This window comes from Pempheris klunzingeri, chromosome 14 (assembly GCF_042242105.1).
Source record: "Pempheris klunzingeri isolate RE-2024b chromosome 14, fPemKlu1.hap1, whole genome shotgun sequence".
Classification (NCBI taxonomy): Eukaryota; Metazoa; Chordata; class Actinopteri; order Acropomatiformes; family Pempheridae; genus Pempheris; species Pempheris klunzingeri.
The window spans coordinates 7,154,383-7,171,613 of record NC_092025.1 but is presented as its reverse complement, the minus strand read 5'-3'; the positions used below and the strand labels follow the sequence as shown (position 1 = coordinate 7,171,613).

Here is a 17,231-nt window from a genome sequence, read left to right as displayed (position 1 = left end):
TTGATCAAACATGACCGGTCTGAGTATGTCATGCTTAAAATATACCATAAGTAACATGTAATACCAAGACAGTCGCTGTCAGTGAGTACTATTATCTACAGGACGGGAGTAAAAATAATTCATTGGTTTAAATCCATCTGATCATTGAACCTGTCAATCAGCCAGCCTTCCCCACAGCTGTGCATCAAAGCCTTGAGTGACTGATATTTTTATGATCCTCCTCCACAAGGTCAGTATTGATTTTTAAGCATGAAACTGAAATAGTGCAAGAATTTTATTTTGAAGTCCCACATGAGTAGATTTTATGTGGTTGCAGTTCTGCCAAGGCCAAGAAAGACGTCTGAGCTCTAATGGAGTATTACCATCATGTTTACATAACCGAGTAAATGTGTGGCAAGATGATGAAGATGTATGGTGAAGCAAAGCATGATAAACCTCTGTCAGACAACAGCAAAAAGCCTTTTTAGAACCAGCTTATTGGCCATCACATATCCAGTTTCATGCATCATCACTATTCACTTTCAAGCTACCAACCAAAACTTAATTTCTGGAGTCACCCTCTTTTATGTTGCATTTGCAACCGTTTACTCAGATCCTGCGGTTTATTCATGGTACAAATTATTCTTTTTGATCCTTTTTATTTTAACTGACACCGTGCAAAATATCATATGAAATCCTAAGGCTAGCATGCAATATGCTTTTAAATAAGTATTTGCAAGCATTTTGTCAGTGTTCACTTCATGGACTACTTCACCATCATAAGGGAGCACTGGCTGATGAGCTGAGGAAGGTCTTAATGAAAATTTGGCTGTATTGTTGGAGGCACTAGATAACGCTCCACAGGAGAGACCGATAACTTGGATTTATATTCTGAAGTCTAATACCTGTCAATTGTGCTCAGGGAAATCCATCCGTTTTTATATGAAGTTTAGTCTGCTTTAGTTTAGTGTGTCGCTGTAGTACCTTGTGCTGGTTTACACTCCTCACTAAAGAACTGCTTAAATCCCTTTAATCAGCACGTCTACAGCGTCTGAACTGACAAATGCTGTGAAGGGCTCCGCTCTGCAGGATGGCGTCATTATTTTGAATTGAGGGAGCCGGTATTGTCTGCCAGTGCTGCTGCAGTCTTGTTTTTGTGTGAGAGCAGTTATCACTCACTCTCTGTTCACCTCACTTTAACTCAAACTCCACTTGGCTACAAAAGCAATCCTGCTTCCCTGAAAGAGAATATTAATTTCTAAAAGTATGAATGTGCTCATCAAAGGCAGTGGTATATATTTTTGGTTAAAACCTTTTGCAAGAATTTATTTACTCCTAATTCCCCAAACTGGACTTCACAGCTTATGAACCATAAAGAAATACAACTATGTAGTCATATTCAGGGATATTCAGTTTAGAGTAATGAAAGCATTTTCAAAAAACTTGATGCACAGCTAGACACTCACTGCTGAGCAACTACAGTTGGCTTAAAGCACAGATTTATTAAACATTGTTGGATTTTTAACATGTGTTATATTCGGTGTATAAACTAAATATAATGTCTGTACTTTATAATGTACAGCTCAATTATTGTTTGGGTTGCCATAAAATTGTGCATTGACATTAATGGTCCCCAGAGGATGAATCTTAATGACTTTGGTGCTCTCTTAAGATTTCATCAAGCGGCACCATGAGGTTTTAAGTGTAATGTATCATAACTATTCTAACAATTGCCATAAAATATGATATATTCCTATCACCATCAGAATGAATTCTAATAATTTACTGATCTGTAACGCTTTATCAGGCTTCATCATCGCGTCCAAATGTCAGTTCATCCTTTACTTTGGTTTATGACTAAATATTTATAAGACAGAATTCCCATCAGCCTCAGGTCTACTTTGTATTTTGTGCTAATATGATGCACTCTGTAAACGCCGTATCTTATGTTAAACATTAGCACACTAGCATTGCCATTGTGACCATGTTAGCATGCTGCTTTGAGCATTTAGCTTCAAGCACTGATATGCTCAAGTGCGCCCTCACAAGCCAATAGCATGGCTTCAGACTTAGTCTTGTTTCCTTTATACTTAATGTGAAGTTTTGCCATTGCACAAAGACAGCTTGCTTTGTTGTCTTTGATCAAAGTCATTCTAATTATGTTATCTGTAATCTTTTGTTTTGCTTTGCCTTGGTTTCCGTCAAAGTCAGTACAGCTTACAGATGCGATGAATTTCATCAATTAGTTGGCGGTTTAAGTGTGGTATGATATGCAGCGGTGCGTTGCTCACATTTGATTTATGTTGTATTGCATTAATTTGTGTTGTTACTGAGCCACTTATCAGTAATGAGGCAGCACCAGAGAGCAGCCAAGAGGGTGTAAAAGAAGGATCATAGGGTGTTCAAAGTGCAACACGAAGAGCTAATTAGAAACAATGAGTTTGTCTGTAGAAGCGGCCCATGTTGTTACTAGTTTTAATACTGTTGCTGCAACAAACTTCATAAGTGGAATATGCTGCAACATTAAACAGTGTTTACAGTGGTGAGACTAACTGAATCTACTCATGAAATTATTTCTTTTAAATCATGCTCCTCATAAATTGAGCTTAACACGTTACATGTTAATTCTGCACAAGCTACCAAGGCTTATGATACAGTCAACTAATCAATTAAACTGTAGAGGGGATCAAGCTATATTAAGCATATCTGATATTTTTATAAATGAGAATTACACATATTCTAATTACATTTCTGTGCTCAGATATTCTGTTCTTATCCTGGTTGCTCAAATAACCCAGTTTTGGATTGTTGCACCGACTATAAATGTTGTAATTGAGTTACAATACCTCAGTTTGTGGTCCATTTATGAGTAAGTCAGTCCACTGTAGGGTGGCTTTATGGGTTGCTGTTTTGTTTGAACTCAGCAAATGTAATCCCCTTGTTGATTAAACATGTATGAATGAGATAATATGCACCATTCCTCTGTTTAAATACAGAGTGTATTTTGTGGCTCGGCCATCTGACCAAATGAAATAAACTCTGCTGCTCTCTGGAGGTTTTTTTCTTTGTTGTCAGTCAGCTGAGCTCTCATTGCCACTGGTGGCTACAGGGGGGAGGAGGGAGTGTGATGTCTGATCTCCCTCCAGTTTTTCCTCAAACATCCACACTGGCTTTACAATGACTGAGTGATGGATGAGTAATTTGATATAAGAGAAGAATAAGATTTTCTTCAGGAGCATCAAAAAAATTATAGGACATGTCTGACCTATCATGTCTGACCATGAATTTTGGTATATAAAATGCACATTGTTTTGTTTCTGGTGACATATGTCATGATGCGTTTGTAACAGCTGCCTCAACCGTACTGGAGCCTGACAGGTGGAGTATTGTCTCTCCCTTTGCCCCCCCTCAGGTTGACCATTCATGCCGAGTGCCCCATGCACCTGGAGGATTTCCCGATGGATGCACACGCCTGTCCTCTGAAATTTGGAAGTTGTAAGTCAGTCCAGATGGTCCCGACGACACAGAGTTTAATGTTAAAAAAAAAAAAATCAGTGGTGGTTGTTCTCTGCATCTGTTAGGCACCTCCACTGTCCTGGAAAAACTTTTGAGGTCTCAAACTGCTCTTTACTGTCATAAAAAGCGTTTCTTTTAGCAACAAAAGAGTAGTTGACCACTAGATAATCCCATGATTAATTGCCTCAATCAGTTCCCACCAAAGTCTACAGCCATAGATGCTTTGTGAGGCTGTATTTCAGTACAAAAGTACTTTGAGCTAAATGCTAACGTCAAATGCTAACAATGACAATGTTACTGATGTTTAGCAGATAATGTTTATCATGCTCACCATCTTAGTTTAGCATGTTAGCATGCTAACATTTGCTAATTAGTCGCACTAAGCACAAAGCACAGCTGAGCCAAATGGGAATGTCTTTGGTTTAGTAGGAATCTGGTCTGTAAACTGAAGTATTGGACAAATTTAAATTTTGAGTTGATGAGGGCGCTAAAGGAAAAGTCAGGGAATCACAAACATAACTATGATACATCATCTGATGACCATGAATGTTGCAGCTAGCATGGCTGGAAAGTAAATATCAGCCTATATATTGTTATCAGATTTTATTAGAACATTGATATCTGCCTAATTGATAACTAAGAACCTCTCTACTGTATCAGCTATAGCTATGGCATAGCTCTGCTTTTTATTTCCTCAAGTCAACAGTAAACTTTGCTGCAGCACCTTTTTTGGCCAGAGCCAATATTGATTGTCTGTTCTCAAATGTGGACAGATAAGACAAGAATTTTTTTACTTTTTTTTTTTAAAGTTGTCTCACTTGCTGATTTCTAATCCATGTTTTCTGTCTCTTTACCTTCTCTCTGTTGCCCAGATGCCTACACTAATAACGAGGTCATCTATCTGTGGACCCAGGGAGACGAGAGGTCTGTTGCTGTTGCAGAGGATGGCTCCAGACTGAACCAGTATGACTTACTGGGACATGTTATTGGCAAAGAAACCATCAGTTCCAGCACAGGTACACTATATGCCACCATCAGCCCATGCAAAAGTATGTAGAACAACACAGCACACTAAGCTTATATGCCAAGGCAGATTTTGTGGACACACCAAATGCTATTGTGATGGAGGATACTGCAAATAAGTGTGTCATGGGATGAAACTCCTACCTTTGAAACATAAACTCTTATTAGTTTTGCTGCATAAAATTAGAAGGAAATTGCCTTGCTTCTTCTCTGTTCACATATACTGACACTCGTGTGTTTTCATAGAGAAACAGTCACCGCCTCTCTCCAGTTTCTGTCATTTTGGATTCAGCTTGTATTATCTGGGTCCAATGAGGAAATGATGACTCATCAGTTTTGGGGAAACTATTCATCACATTTACAAACAGGATATGATGAGATGTGCCAGAGGTGAAAGTCCTTTCTGCATTCTGTTTTGGGCTATGGCCCAGAGTCAGCTTTAATAGGCACAAAATTAAAAGAAAGTCTGCTAGCCCCTACTGCTAATTACATATTCATTTGATCTTAAAGTGTCATGTTTAAAACTGTTGGAGAAACCTTTTATCTGTCACGCACAATCAAATCACTTTCCCCACCCCAAGGAGGGGACTTAAAGGTTAGGGTAACATTCTGTGTGTGTGTGTGTGTGTGTGTGTGTGCGGTTATGAGATTTACACCGGCCTTCTGAGGACATTTTGCCTGATCCTCACGACTGCAAAAGGGCCCTTTGAGAGTTAAGACTTGGTTTTAAGTTTAAGGTTAGAATTAGGTTAGGGTAAGGGTTGGGGTATAGTTTTGTTTACAAGCCGTCATAGCGAGGACATTCCTGCATTGTGAGGACAATTTGCATGGTCTGTTTGAGGGTTGAAACTTGGTTTTAAGGTTACAGTTATCCTAGGTGCTCATATTCCCTAAGGGCTAGGAAATGCATTACATTAATGAGTGTTGTCACAACTTTAAAACGTGTGTGTGTGTGTGTGTGTGTGTGTGTGTGTGTGTGAACAAAAACATATCAGTCAAAGTGCTGTGATTTTCTCATATTTATTATTTCTTTCAATAGCAACCAAGTTGCATGAGATATATCAAGCACACAACATCAATTAACATTTTCAACATCAATCAGCAGCTTAAGGTAACAATGCAATAACACTGACAAGAGCGCTTAAGTACTGATTACGGCAGAGCTATAGATAAAAGGGTTGCTTCAGCGGGGCACTTGGTAATTACTGAAAGAGTGAATAGCTTACACAACTTTCCATTTTGAGAGATTTAACATCTGTGGTGAAGCAGTTTGCTCGCGCAGATCTCAGGGGGGAACTACCAAGTCTGAAAGATCGGTCAGACTTCACTTTGTGTTTGGAGGCTAAACTGCTGTGAAACTTCTTAGTTGGATGGCGCACAGCCTGTTTTCCTAGGAAGCAAAGAGTGTGTTGAAATAATAACACTTGTATAACTCTACAGAGGACACTTTCCTTGAGCCTGTCTTTATTGTTATGTTGTTCTGTGGTTTATCCTTATGTCAAGTGAACTGCAGAGGTATTTTGGTGGAATAAGACCAACTAAAGTCTGGCTATAAGTACCAAGATCCAAGGTGGAGTCAACATGATTCCCTTCATAAACTGGTTCAGCAAAAATCTAATTTCTTTAAACTTTAAAACTAATGGACTACAGTGCGCCGGGGGAACGGGAGGATTTGAGACAGCTCAGCTCTGGTTAGAATCTGCTCAGAAAAAAAAACACCTCAGGGAATGAGAGGCTGTTTTTCTCATATCTTCCCAACACAGATTTCAGACATGGCAATGAGTGCTGGTGCTTAAGGGAACTGCGAATTTGTCCATTTGCTGCCGTCAGTGACAACATCTGAGCCGAAGAAGGAAATGTTCAATATCAAGGGATAGAATGACGCAGGCAGAATTTCTTCTCATCTACAGCAGGGAAAGAGAACTAGGAAAATGAAACTATGTATTTAAAGGGATGCTCCGCTTAAACTCTATGCTGTGAGAATCAAAGTCTTGGCAAATGGCTCTGAAAATGTTGTGCACGGCTCCTTTGTGCAGTTGCTGTCAGGTAGCCACAAAGGATCGAGCAACAACCTGCTCTGAGGCACTTTTTCAGCCTAGATTTTTGGTGGAGTATTCCTTTAAGAACAGCATAATATAAGAATTCAACAGATGAGGGACATTTGTTGCTCAGCTCAAATGAGTATCCATTACAAAACATGTTTTACCATGTTTACCTCACCACTATGTCTATTAGTGGTGACACTATTTTATACAACCTTATTTTCCAAACCTCCAGTATCGTTTTATTTCCATCTGTACTTAAACCAAAGGTTTCCTCTGACACACTATTGTCCTCAGCTCTCTAGTATATGGGGAATAGGGTGGGTGCTGCCCAGTCATGACCTTCAACTCATTTCGCAAAGGATAATGTATCATCAAATCTGCACCAAAACACTCAAGTTAGTGATGTCCTCCGTTATTTAATTTGTTTAGTTAATTTAAAGAACACTTTCAAATGCCACGCTTTTTCTCCTGAACAGATTTCCTGAACAGTTTAAATCTAAGGGAAATCAATTCCACTTAAGTGCACATTACAACCTCTTTGGAATATTTCCAAGTATATGACGTCTTTCAACCAACATTTTCTGTGTTTCCATATAGTCTATCTAAGGGAATGAAGACCGCCTATGAGCTACTTTGATGATGCAAGCATACATGTTGCTAATGAATCTTTGAATATTTCAGCTTGTGTCATTCCCAACTGGGCATAGCTGTATTAATAATTTTGACCCTGTATGTCTCTCTCCATCTTTTTCTGTTTTTCTCTCTCTCTCTCACTCTCTCAGGAGAATATGTTGTGATGACAACATATTTCCATTTGAAAAGGAAAATTGGCTATTTTGTGATTCAAACCTACCTCCCGTGCATTATGACTGTCATACTGTCTCAAGTCTCCTTCTGGCTAAACAGGGAATCAGTTCCTGCTCGCACTGTATTTGGTGAGTGCCATCTTCTGTTTTTAATCCAACTCTAAATGATTAATTGAACAGGTCAGATAATTTGGTGGAGCTTTTTGAGGAAAGAAGAGCAAAACAAATGTGCAGAGGTGCATTTGCTCACGTCATCAGATGATTCAGCAGTCTGCAAAACAAGCGGAGGGCTTAAAAAGGTTCCCCTTGAAAAGTTCTAATTAACATAACGATGTACAAAACATAGCTTGGTGCATGTGGGCATGAATGAGTAATTTATTTTTTCTAAAGCTTTATCACGGTACTGACTTTCCCTTACTTCTGTAACTGAAAACAGTAATTAATCAAAGATAAGTCGCAGCAAAGCTGGAAAGTATAAAATTGGGAAAGTGTGGCAGGTGATAGACGAGGTGTTGCATCTCTTGAAGAGGATGTTTGGCTGCTTTGTCAACCATAAATAAATAAAAAACAGCCACCCTGCTTTGAAGTGTTATTACTCACCGAGCTCAAGGTAATTTAGAAAGAACCAGACATCAGTTTTGAAAACCGAGATAATCCCACCAAAGCAACCAAGGACTCCTAATAAGGGTCAGATCACACGTTTGCAGCAGTGGAACTAAATAAATAAAGTTTCAAGGATCAAATCCTCACTTTAGAAAACTGTCACCGTTAACAAAGAGACCAAAACATTTAGCCATAAGAGTAGCTTGTGTTTTTCAAATAATATGCTAACTGATATAAAAAAGAAGTACGCTGCATATGTGACACTCGGCCGTGTTATCCTCCTTTTGTACCGAGAATAATAGACTTAATTTGTCCGCCTAGCACCATTCATGTTAAGAACATTGTGTCTGCTTAGATCACCTCATACTCAAAGGGGACATGTAATTTGCCCTTCCCCTTCTTCTTTTAGCTGCTGTTGTGTTGCATATTCTATCAAAGTGCCCCTTAACCTGTGTTTGTTGAATAATTTGCATTTTGAAATGAAGGAAATGAAAGGAATGAAGCACGCGCTGTTCTATAGATGCTGAATAATATGCAAAGCAAGGGGCAGTTTTCATCATGTTGGTGAGGAAAGAAAAAAATTTTAGTTATCCATCTTCATGCATTTGTTTGAGTAATCACAGCTCCTCCATTTCTACACAGACGAGAATATTTTTCTTTGTACAGACATCTGAAAATCATTTCAGTCATACAAGGAATTCAATTTTTAGAGAACAGCTTCCTTCACATGAGGAGAGGAGCTGTAATCACACAGTTGCAATGATCAGCTGAAATAAGCATATCTCTACTGTGGTCTTTGCTCTTATGTTGCTGCGGTCATTAGTACTGACTGGTCACTTCTGTTCCCAGGGCTCTCACGTTGTATTTTAAAGGCATGATTAAAAACTCTTTTGGGGGTTATCAGTACGAGAGTATTTTATATCCAGATTTAACGGCTGATTTATACCTGTATTTTACTTAGGGATGTCCTCGTTGATATTACAAGCACCTCTATGTCTTCAGATTATTCAACAGCAATTCATCAGCAACCTTTTTATAACACTGCTAGCAAAGACTGCCTCCCCTCTGTGAGGAGTAATACTCTAATTAAACAGAAACATAGCGCACAGTTAAAATGTCAGAATATAGTCAGCTTGTGCAAAACGCAGGACGAGAAAATAAATCAATCTCGGCCCTTAAAGAAAATGAGCAGTTAGTCATCAATCTTTTTGTCACAAATTCTAATTTCTCACCCATGACTGACTGAAATGAGTTGACACAATAGTCACTTTTAGAGCCCACTGTCTATCTATTTTTTATCAGATGAGAAAGGTTGGCACAGACGAAGTGATTGCTTTTGTGTGGCTGGACAGGCGACCATTGTCCGACCCACATTTCATTCCCAGCAGCACTCAATGTAAAAGGCCAGGATGGGAAATTATTTCAGAAAAGTTTCAAAAGTTTGTACGCCAAAGGATTAACTTCCAGATTCATTTATTTTAGTGGAGGGAGGTCTGTTATTACTTTCATACGTGGTGTCATTTAAAGTCTTCATCGTAGCTGACCTTAGTTCACGCCATCTCAAGTCCACAAAGTGTACACATGCTGTCTGTGTGTGGGGTTAAGGAAATGTACCTTTTTACAACATGGGTCTTACTGACATGGTTTTTAATGACTTACATTCATTGTTTTATACTGTAGATACTGTAGACTTCGCAACTGCACAAAACACAGCTTTACATGGGCGTCTATTGATGAAAAAACGGTTGTCAGACTGGTTTGAACAACAGTGCAAAACATCTTTTGTAATGGTTCATTGCTTTGTGAAGCTAGTTCCTTGTAGACTAAGTATGCTGGGTCAGTCTTGCAGGTTCAATGTTGATGCACCACTGAATTTTGTTAGTGTTATGCAGAGCATCTCTACTTTCTGATTTCATTATGTTCAGCTGAAGCTCTGCAAAGTTGTGGAGCATCATTTTATAAGCTCATGTCTTTGAACTTTAATTGTACGTAAGTCCAAAAGAGTAATTTACACGATAAATTGGGCAATTTAAACCAGTCTGAAGCTTATGTGGCCATAGTAGACACCATTTTTAAGGCTGCCTGACTGATGAAAACCTATGCAAGATTTGACCCAGGGTGTAAAAACTGAACTTTCCTTTCAGTGTTTGCTGTAAAATAAATCCATTTACCATGTTCATTTTATCCTCAGGGGTCACCACTGTCCTAACCATGACCACCCTGAGCATCAGTGCTAGAAACTCCCTTCCTAAGGTGGCCTATGCCACTGCCATGGACTGGTTCATGGCTGTGTGCTATGCCTTTGTCTTCTCTGCCTTGATTGAGTTTGCCACAGTCAACTACTTCACCAAGCGCAGCTGGGCATGGGATGGGAAAAAAGAGGGCATGGAAATAAGGGTGAGTGATTCTTATTTATACATTTTTATTTTATTTTTTTTAATTAATGGATATGACACACCATGAACAACCACAACTACGTCATCCAAAAGAACAAAATGTAACAGGTTTTGTTTTTTTTTGTTTTTAGAAACGAGTCTCTCTTTAGTCTTTTCTGCTCATTAAATTTCAGACTAATAGTTACATCTTTTGATACGATAACCTTGTCAAAAGAAATGCTCCAGGTTGCTCAGCAAGTCCTTATTTTACACTGGGGAAGCGATGAGGGCACATTCCACTTTGGAAACACTGATAGAAAGTTCCCTCCTTAAAGCTGCCCCGAGTACTCCATAAAAGACTATAAAGAGAGATTTTATTTATTCATTAACAGCCAAATGGAACAGGGACAGCGGGGCGGAACAGGGAGCGCAGTAGCTGAGGTAAACTCCCAGAGACACTGGCCCTGATTTATGATGGCAGCATATGTTCAAGTCTCATCCTAACGTCAGCGTAGGCTCGTTCTCCATACAAAAGATGGCGTCCTTACATCTAGTCTGCACGTAGACACACTCATTACATAGAGAGTGTGCATTATTTAAAATGAGTCACCTGAGGCTGACATTTTTATTTTAAGCATAAAATCTAATAAATCCCAGCTCACAGATTTTTAATTTGTCAATAGTCTGGCCTGCTTGTGTGTTGTTTATGTGGATATGCAGACGGTGAGTGAATTAGAAAAGCAGAACTACTGATGGATACTGAGCATTTAAGCATAAAGTTGTTTTTTGTGCTCAATTTAAAGGATGCAGCTGCCTAAATGAGATGCTTCTCTCTGAAGCTATCATGAAGTCACATCAATAAAACCCGATAAGCTCCTCGTGATGATCTCAACGTTTAAATTTACATGACTTCTATGATGTTTTAGGACTGATCACACCAAATGAAATAGATTCGGAACATGAAACGGTATCAGCGCAGGTACAGAGAAGACGCTTGGTCCTGTGCTGAAATGATGAAATACTGATGTTACTTTTGAATTTATTTAGCCCATATTTTCAAAGGAATGAATGCATTATTTTTCTGTTTTTGCATAGATCACATGATTGACAGACGCAGGTGTTGACGTGGTTTGAGTGACAGTACTGAAAAGTAGACTATAAAATAGGTTGTCCCCCTGTAAAAAAAAAACAAACTATATTTCCATCTATGAATTAAAAGTGAGTGGTTTGCCTGTTGAGATCAGTTACCTTAGCAGGTGTTGAGAAGATGTCAGTTTAAAACCTGATTTTGTGTACAACTGGCTGAACCACGTGTGGCGTTTACAAAGTCACACTGATTATTGACAGCAAGAAACAAGCAAACACCACCATATATTTGTATTTCAGATGCTGGAAATTGAAGAGCAAGAAAATGTATTACTTATTTTGCTTAATATTAAATAAATCCTTTTTTTTTTTTTACTTTTTATTTATGAGGTCATGGGATGAGAGTGAATCAAGGCAAGTTTAGCATCTTTGCAATGTACTATCACACAGAGTAAAGTTAAATATCTGTCTCATTGGCTAAATAAATACACCATTTTTCCCACCGTTTTTTCCCCAGTTCTTTTTGGAGTCGTATGGAGTGGGTCATCTGTTCTAAGAGATGTAGATGTTTAACAATATTAACAAAAAGGCCAGCAGTAGGACTGAAATAAATCTCCTTTTTTAAACCATATAAAAGTCCCTTTGAGCTGAAAACCTAATTTTAAGAAAGACCTAGAAAAAAAAAAAGAAAGTGGCAGTGTATTAAAGCAAACAAACAATACAGATAGCATAGGAAGGCTGAGGCACATCACTAATTCTACAACTAGTGTAATTGATCTATTCGTGAGGCATGTTAATGTTCTAAATGGATCGACACATGAACAGTGGCAAATTACTAAGGAAGTAAAACTGCATTAAAAGTAACACCTTCTGGGTTTGGCGTTATGCTTGTTAATAACATGAAAATCAAATTTGAAACATTATGAAACTGTCCTAGTGGTAAAAAGTGGCTAGGTGAAAGCTCTTATGCTGCTGCTAGCATATAAAATGCTGGAATACTTCCATCAGCCACAGACACAACATAGGGAGAAACATATTGCTTCTGCTGTGACAGACAGTGCCACAAATCTATTTTCTGCTACTAATGTACAAACTGTTTGACACAATCAGTACAGCCTTTCCACTTTTTTTGTAGCTTGACATTTGGTCCTGAGTGATTGGCAGAAATGCATATTGCTGCCACAGAACTTTTCAGTCTGTGGGGATAATTTGCAGCGTAACATTGCAGCAGAGTGGAGTTTTTTTCCCTCCTTCTCTCCTCTTTTTGATGCCTCGTCTTAATGGCAACAGTCTGAGCTGCGTTCTCGGGGGCTGTGCTGAGCATGCAGTTGTCATGATAGATAAAAAAGAATGGGGTCACATAGGGAGACAATGCACTCCCATTGCACTCCCCACCAGAACGAGCTACTGGAAAGCAAAGGGATCAGTAAACAGATGCTCTTTCCCTTTTAAACATATTTACAGTAAATAAAAAGAAGCCTAGGGGTGGAGAACCTGTAAGGACAGTGTCTTTCAGGAGTTTTTAGCCCAGTACCATCCCCAGTCATCAGAGGCAGGGTTTCAGCCACCACTCTTACTGGAACCAAATGATGACTTCATCGCCCTGAGGCTCCTTCTTTTTTAGGACTGAAATGGTGAGCTGTAGCCGAGTCGATGTGCACTAATTTACTTTGCTGGTTATGGAGCCTCTATGCCATTTTCTCTCTTTTCTGTCGCCTAACATTCTGTTTGACAAGCGATCTACCTAATTAGCTCTCCCCTCGCCGGCTGAAGGTGCGCTTATTACGGAAATCAGCCAGTGGGGTGTTCGGTTGGAATGAAAGCCTGCCCTGCCTGACACATGATCGGACACTACTGTGTTAGATACAATGTGCTGGTTTCGTCAGCAGAGACTGCAACACTGGCTCGTTGTGCAGGGGGGCTTCCCTGCTGGAGCACATGCAACTACACTTAGTGACATTTTAATATGAGAAAATGGTGGGGACGCAGCCTGTCATCATCATTCTTAGCATGACACTGCTGTTCACTTTACTGAACAGGGAGGGTGCTACAGCTAAGTTTGCTAGCAAAACAACTTTTTTGTAGCCAAGTTATGAATGGAAATTTGGTGTACCCCGGTGGAAGAACCAAACTTTCCACACCTTTGTTGTTTGAGCTGGAGGTGTTGTAATGCACGATTTGCCTTTTTGCAAGCTTCCTCCGAATGCTCTGATTAACCGTTGTAATACCGCAAGACGATGTGGTTACATCTGACTAACCATCCCAAACTGTTCTTTTCTACGTTAGCACCATCAACCCTGCATGCAGAGATTTAATCAGTTCAGCGTTGCAGCATGACAAATTGACTTTTCTGATGTCTGGTGAAAAGCAGATACATGTTTGTAAGCGATGTGCTTTTTGGGTTTTGGGAGTGAATCTGAGTGGGACAAAGAGGAAATGAAAAAGACAAACACAGGAACAAGTAAAAGGAGAGAAGAAGCGTTTGGAGGAAGCGGAAATTGCTTTGATTCAGGATTACAAAGTATGTTTAATTAACACCAATTACAGTTAACCCTGTAAAACAGCTTGAAGTGACGATCAAGCTCAGGCCACCTCTACAATTACCATATTATTATATTTGTGCCACTAAAACAAAAAACACACATATACACACTCACAGGGGGACACAAACATGGACATTGTGGCTCCATAAACAAGCTCTGAAAGCTCATTCAGCCACATACTCTCACACTTGAGGCTATTAAATATGCCAACACCTCATCTCCAATCTTAGACAGGGACAGACTGTCGCAAGGTTCACTTACACGCACACATGCACACACTGAGCTCCAAACAGCAGGACACAGCGAGCCACAATTACCCCCAGGACACTTAATCACACTCGTAAAGAAATTCTGATGCAACAATTTGCAGAAGTTACAAAGACAAGGTTAATAGATGCATTGTGTTCGGGGGGTATTTGTGCCTGCAGCTAGACAAGTGATTTTGAATAGTGCGCAAGAATCTCTGGCCGAAACAAATTATGTGCTGTGTCACATTAGATTTACAAAAACATGCGCACAGAGTCCATTGCTGCACGTGGTTTTCCCTAAAAATTTAGACCATATAAATTGCTGCAGAGGACAGCCAAGCCGAATAGCGATAGGACAGTACTTTGCTTGGGTCATTTGTCAGGTTAGTGGGCAAAGAACATCCCTAACACCAAGGACCGCAGAGTTTAGGGGGCTATGATTAAGGTCATATGACATGTTATAGTAGTCATTGGATTTTCCTGCTGATGTAAGCCATGGCTGTGATAGAGGAGGCTCGTGGTGGTGTTAGATGTGGAGGAATCAATATCCTCGGAAAGTATCTGGTTATCCAGGGGGCATCAGTGCGACTCCCTCTCTCTCCTTGTACTAATTGACTTGAGATGGACCCCTTTCAGGCAGCGGCTCACCATTTCTCTGTTTAATGCAGTCAACTGTCTGCAGGCTTTGATAGCTCTCCACAAGCCTTGCGGTTGTTGCAAAGGAGCTTGAGGGATCGTCCCCCTCCTGTTTTCCTGCTGATCACACTGATGAACGCATTTCCTCCTCAATCCTGCCACCTCCATCACCCCGGACAGATAGTCTGGAGCATTTGTAATGTTTGGAATAAAAAAGTGGTCTTCCTGTGCACAACAGTGACAAAGGTTTCATTTAGACACAGAACAAACATATAGCCTGGCGCGTGTCTTGTCACGTGCAAAAAAACAAAAGACTTATCTGCCTCCATTCGTGAGTTTATGTGAATATTGGGCATAAAGGCCAAACAAAACATTTTGTGATGAGCTGTATGAAGAAAGAGATCCACCGTGAAGCATTTTGGAGCAGGGGAAAGAGGGGACATTAGTTATGCTAATTAAAAAGATGGAGTCAAAAGGAAAAGGAAGGGAAATTAAATGAAGCTGAAAAAGTAGAGCAAAAATTAAGGCTGGGCTCAAAGCAAAAGTGAAAACAGGGAGCAGCGACAGTGAAACACCGTTACATGGCACACACCGCCTTAGTTTTGCTGCAGATCTTTAAGTGGCCACAGTGGGGATGAATGGTGTGAAGAGAATTACCCCAATACAGGCTGGCAGACTGCATGCCACACAGGAAACTAAAACTCTGCCCGGTGATCAATCATGGTGCCCTACTTGTTCTCTCACATTTACCGTGTGCACTGCACGTACTCTTTTAGGCTGACAGGATCCTCTGGTGATGCAAGTTTAGCTATCTGTGTATACCAATTTAGCAAATAAAATCCTGTCTCCCTGTGCGATTTCAATATGAAACAGTCTAATGATTTCTCTCTAGTGGTAGGAAGAAGGCAGCCTCTCCAGCCAGCTTTATCACACACAGCCTTTGTCGTGTTTGTTTTATCGCAAGCTGCTTGCCTGAAGAGGCCTGGCTGCTCTCATTGATACAGTTTGTCAGACATGTTTTCAGGCAGTTACTTTGCTTTGTTTCTAATCCTGCTCCGTGCTGCTACTGCTACTGTTAGCAGTATCAGACGCCAGTCCAGCCTGGTTCTGCAATGATGCAAAATATAATTGTTCGTATTTGCGCACTCTTTAATTTTACCAGCCTGATCATTTTGTCATGAATTTTTATCATGACCTTTTTTTTCTTCAATCCAGATTTGTATGATGCAGATTTGACAATATTAATAGTGTAAAATGTTCAAAAGTACTTCCAGCTAGATACTGATGAATAGAGTATGTAAGTTGGGTAATTTTAATATAATTGGTAAACTTTTTTTCTTTTCTACTTTTCTTTTCAGGAACCGTTTCAGGCTAACATGGCCAGGATTAAAGATATGGTTAGGCTTTTGTTTTGTTCTTGTGTGTGTCGTGTCTCGTGGTGTTGCTTCTATTTCCTCTTTATGAGTTCAAATGGAAGTATTGTTTAGTCTGGTGCTTCGCTCCTGACAACCTTTACCTTTACTGCCTTCTTCCTTTTCAGAGAAGAGAGTCTGCCACTTTGTCTAAAAAGACAAACAACACCTTCAACATTGTCGGAACCACCTACGCCATCAACGTCGCTAAAGATCAAGGTTTGACGACCATTTCCAAGAGTGCCAGTGGAGCATCGGCCAAACACGCCTATCTCCATAAAATGGATGACCCCTACACGGAGGCCAAGAAGTCTTACAACCGTGTCAGCAAAGTGGACAAGATATCGCGCATCATTTTCCCAGTTCTGTTCTTCATCTTCAACTTAGGCTACTGGGCCACATATGTCAACAGAAAGCCCGCTATCATGAAGGCAAACAACCTAAACTGAATTTGACCAAATGCTAGGCTTGATCTGGTTTGGTGGGTAGACAGGTTTGCAGGAGGCCAAGTTCATTACATCTTAGTGTGTGTCGGGTGTGTGTGTGTGTGTGTGTATGCCCATGCGTGTGTGCGAGTGAGTTTTGCGTGTCTGTTTTTTCTTGAGAGTTTGATATTTTGCACGTCTGTATAGATGGAAGGCAAATTTTAACACCCAGTAGATTCACATATAATAATGGAGCTTGGATGGAGCACATTCTCACATCAGACAGTGTTTGTGTAGTATTTCTTTCCTCCCCTCCACACTTAGCTCTGGCCTTGTTCCCTGTTGTGAGTAGCCAAGTGTCCCTTTGCTGTATCTTGATTGCTTGCTGTTTTGTAGAGTAGTCAAATTGTGTTTTCACTATGTTTTGACATGTTTGCGCTTTGCTTATAATAAGTTAGAGCGAGCATGCCTTTGAAGTTTTCATTGTAGCTCATTACCAATGATAAGGTTTTGGCATATCCATCGAGTTAACCA

General features: G+C 39.9%; 1 protein-coding gene across 1 annotated transcript in view; it reads left to right on the top strand.

Moving 5' to 3' along the window:
- gabra3 (gamma-aminobutyric acid type A receptor subunit alpha3) overlaps positions 1-16,721 on the top strand; it is a 53,299-nt gene extending 36,578 nt beyond the window's left edge. Inside the window, exons 5-10 of the mRNA XM_070843287.1 lie at positions 3,392-3,474; positions 4,368-4,511; positions 7,346-7,498; positions 10,164-10,369; positions 16,219-16,257; positions 16,401-16,721. Coding sequence (XP_070699388.1) covers positions 3,392-3,474; positions 4,368-4,511; positions 7,346-7,498; positions 10,164-10,369; positions 16,219-16,257; positions 16,401-16,721 — 946 coding nt within the window. The remainder of the gene's footprint in view (positions 1-3,391; positions 3,475-4,367; positions 4,512-7,345; positions 7,499-10,163; positions 10,370-16,218; positions 16,258-16,400) is intronic.
- Positions 16,722-17,231: the final 510 nt, after the last annotated feature.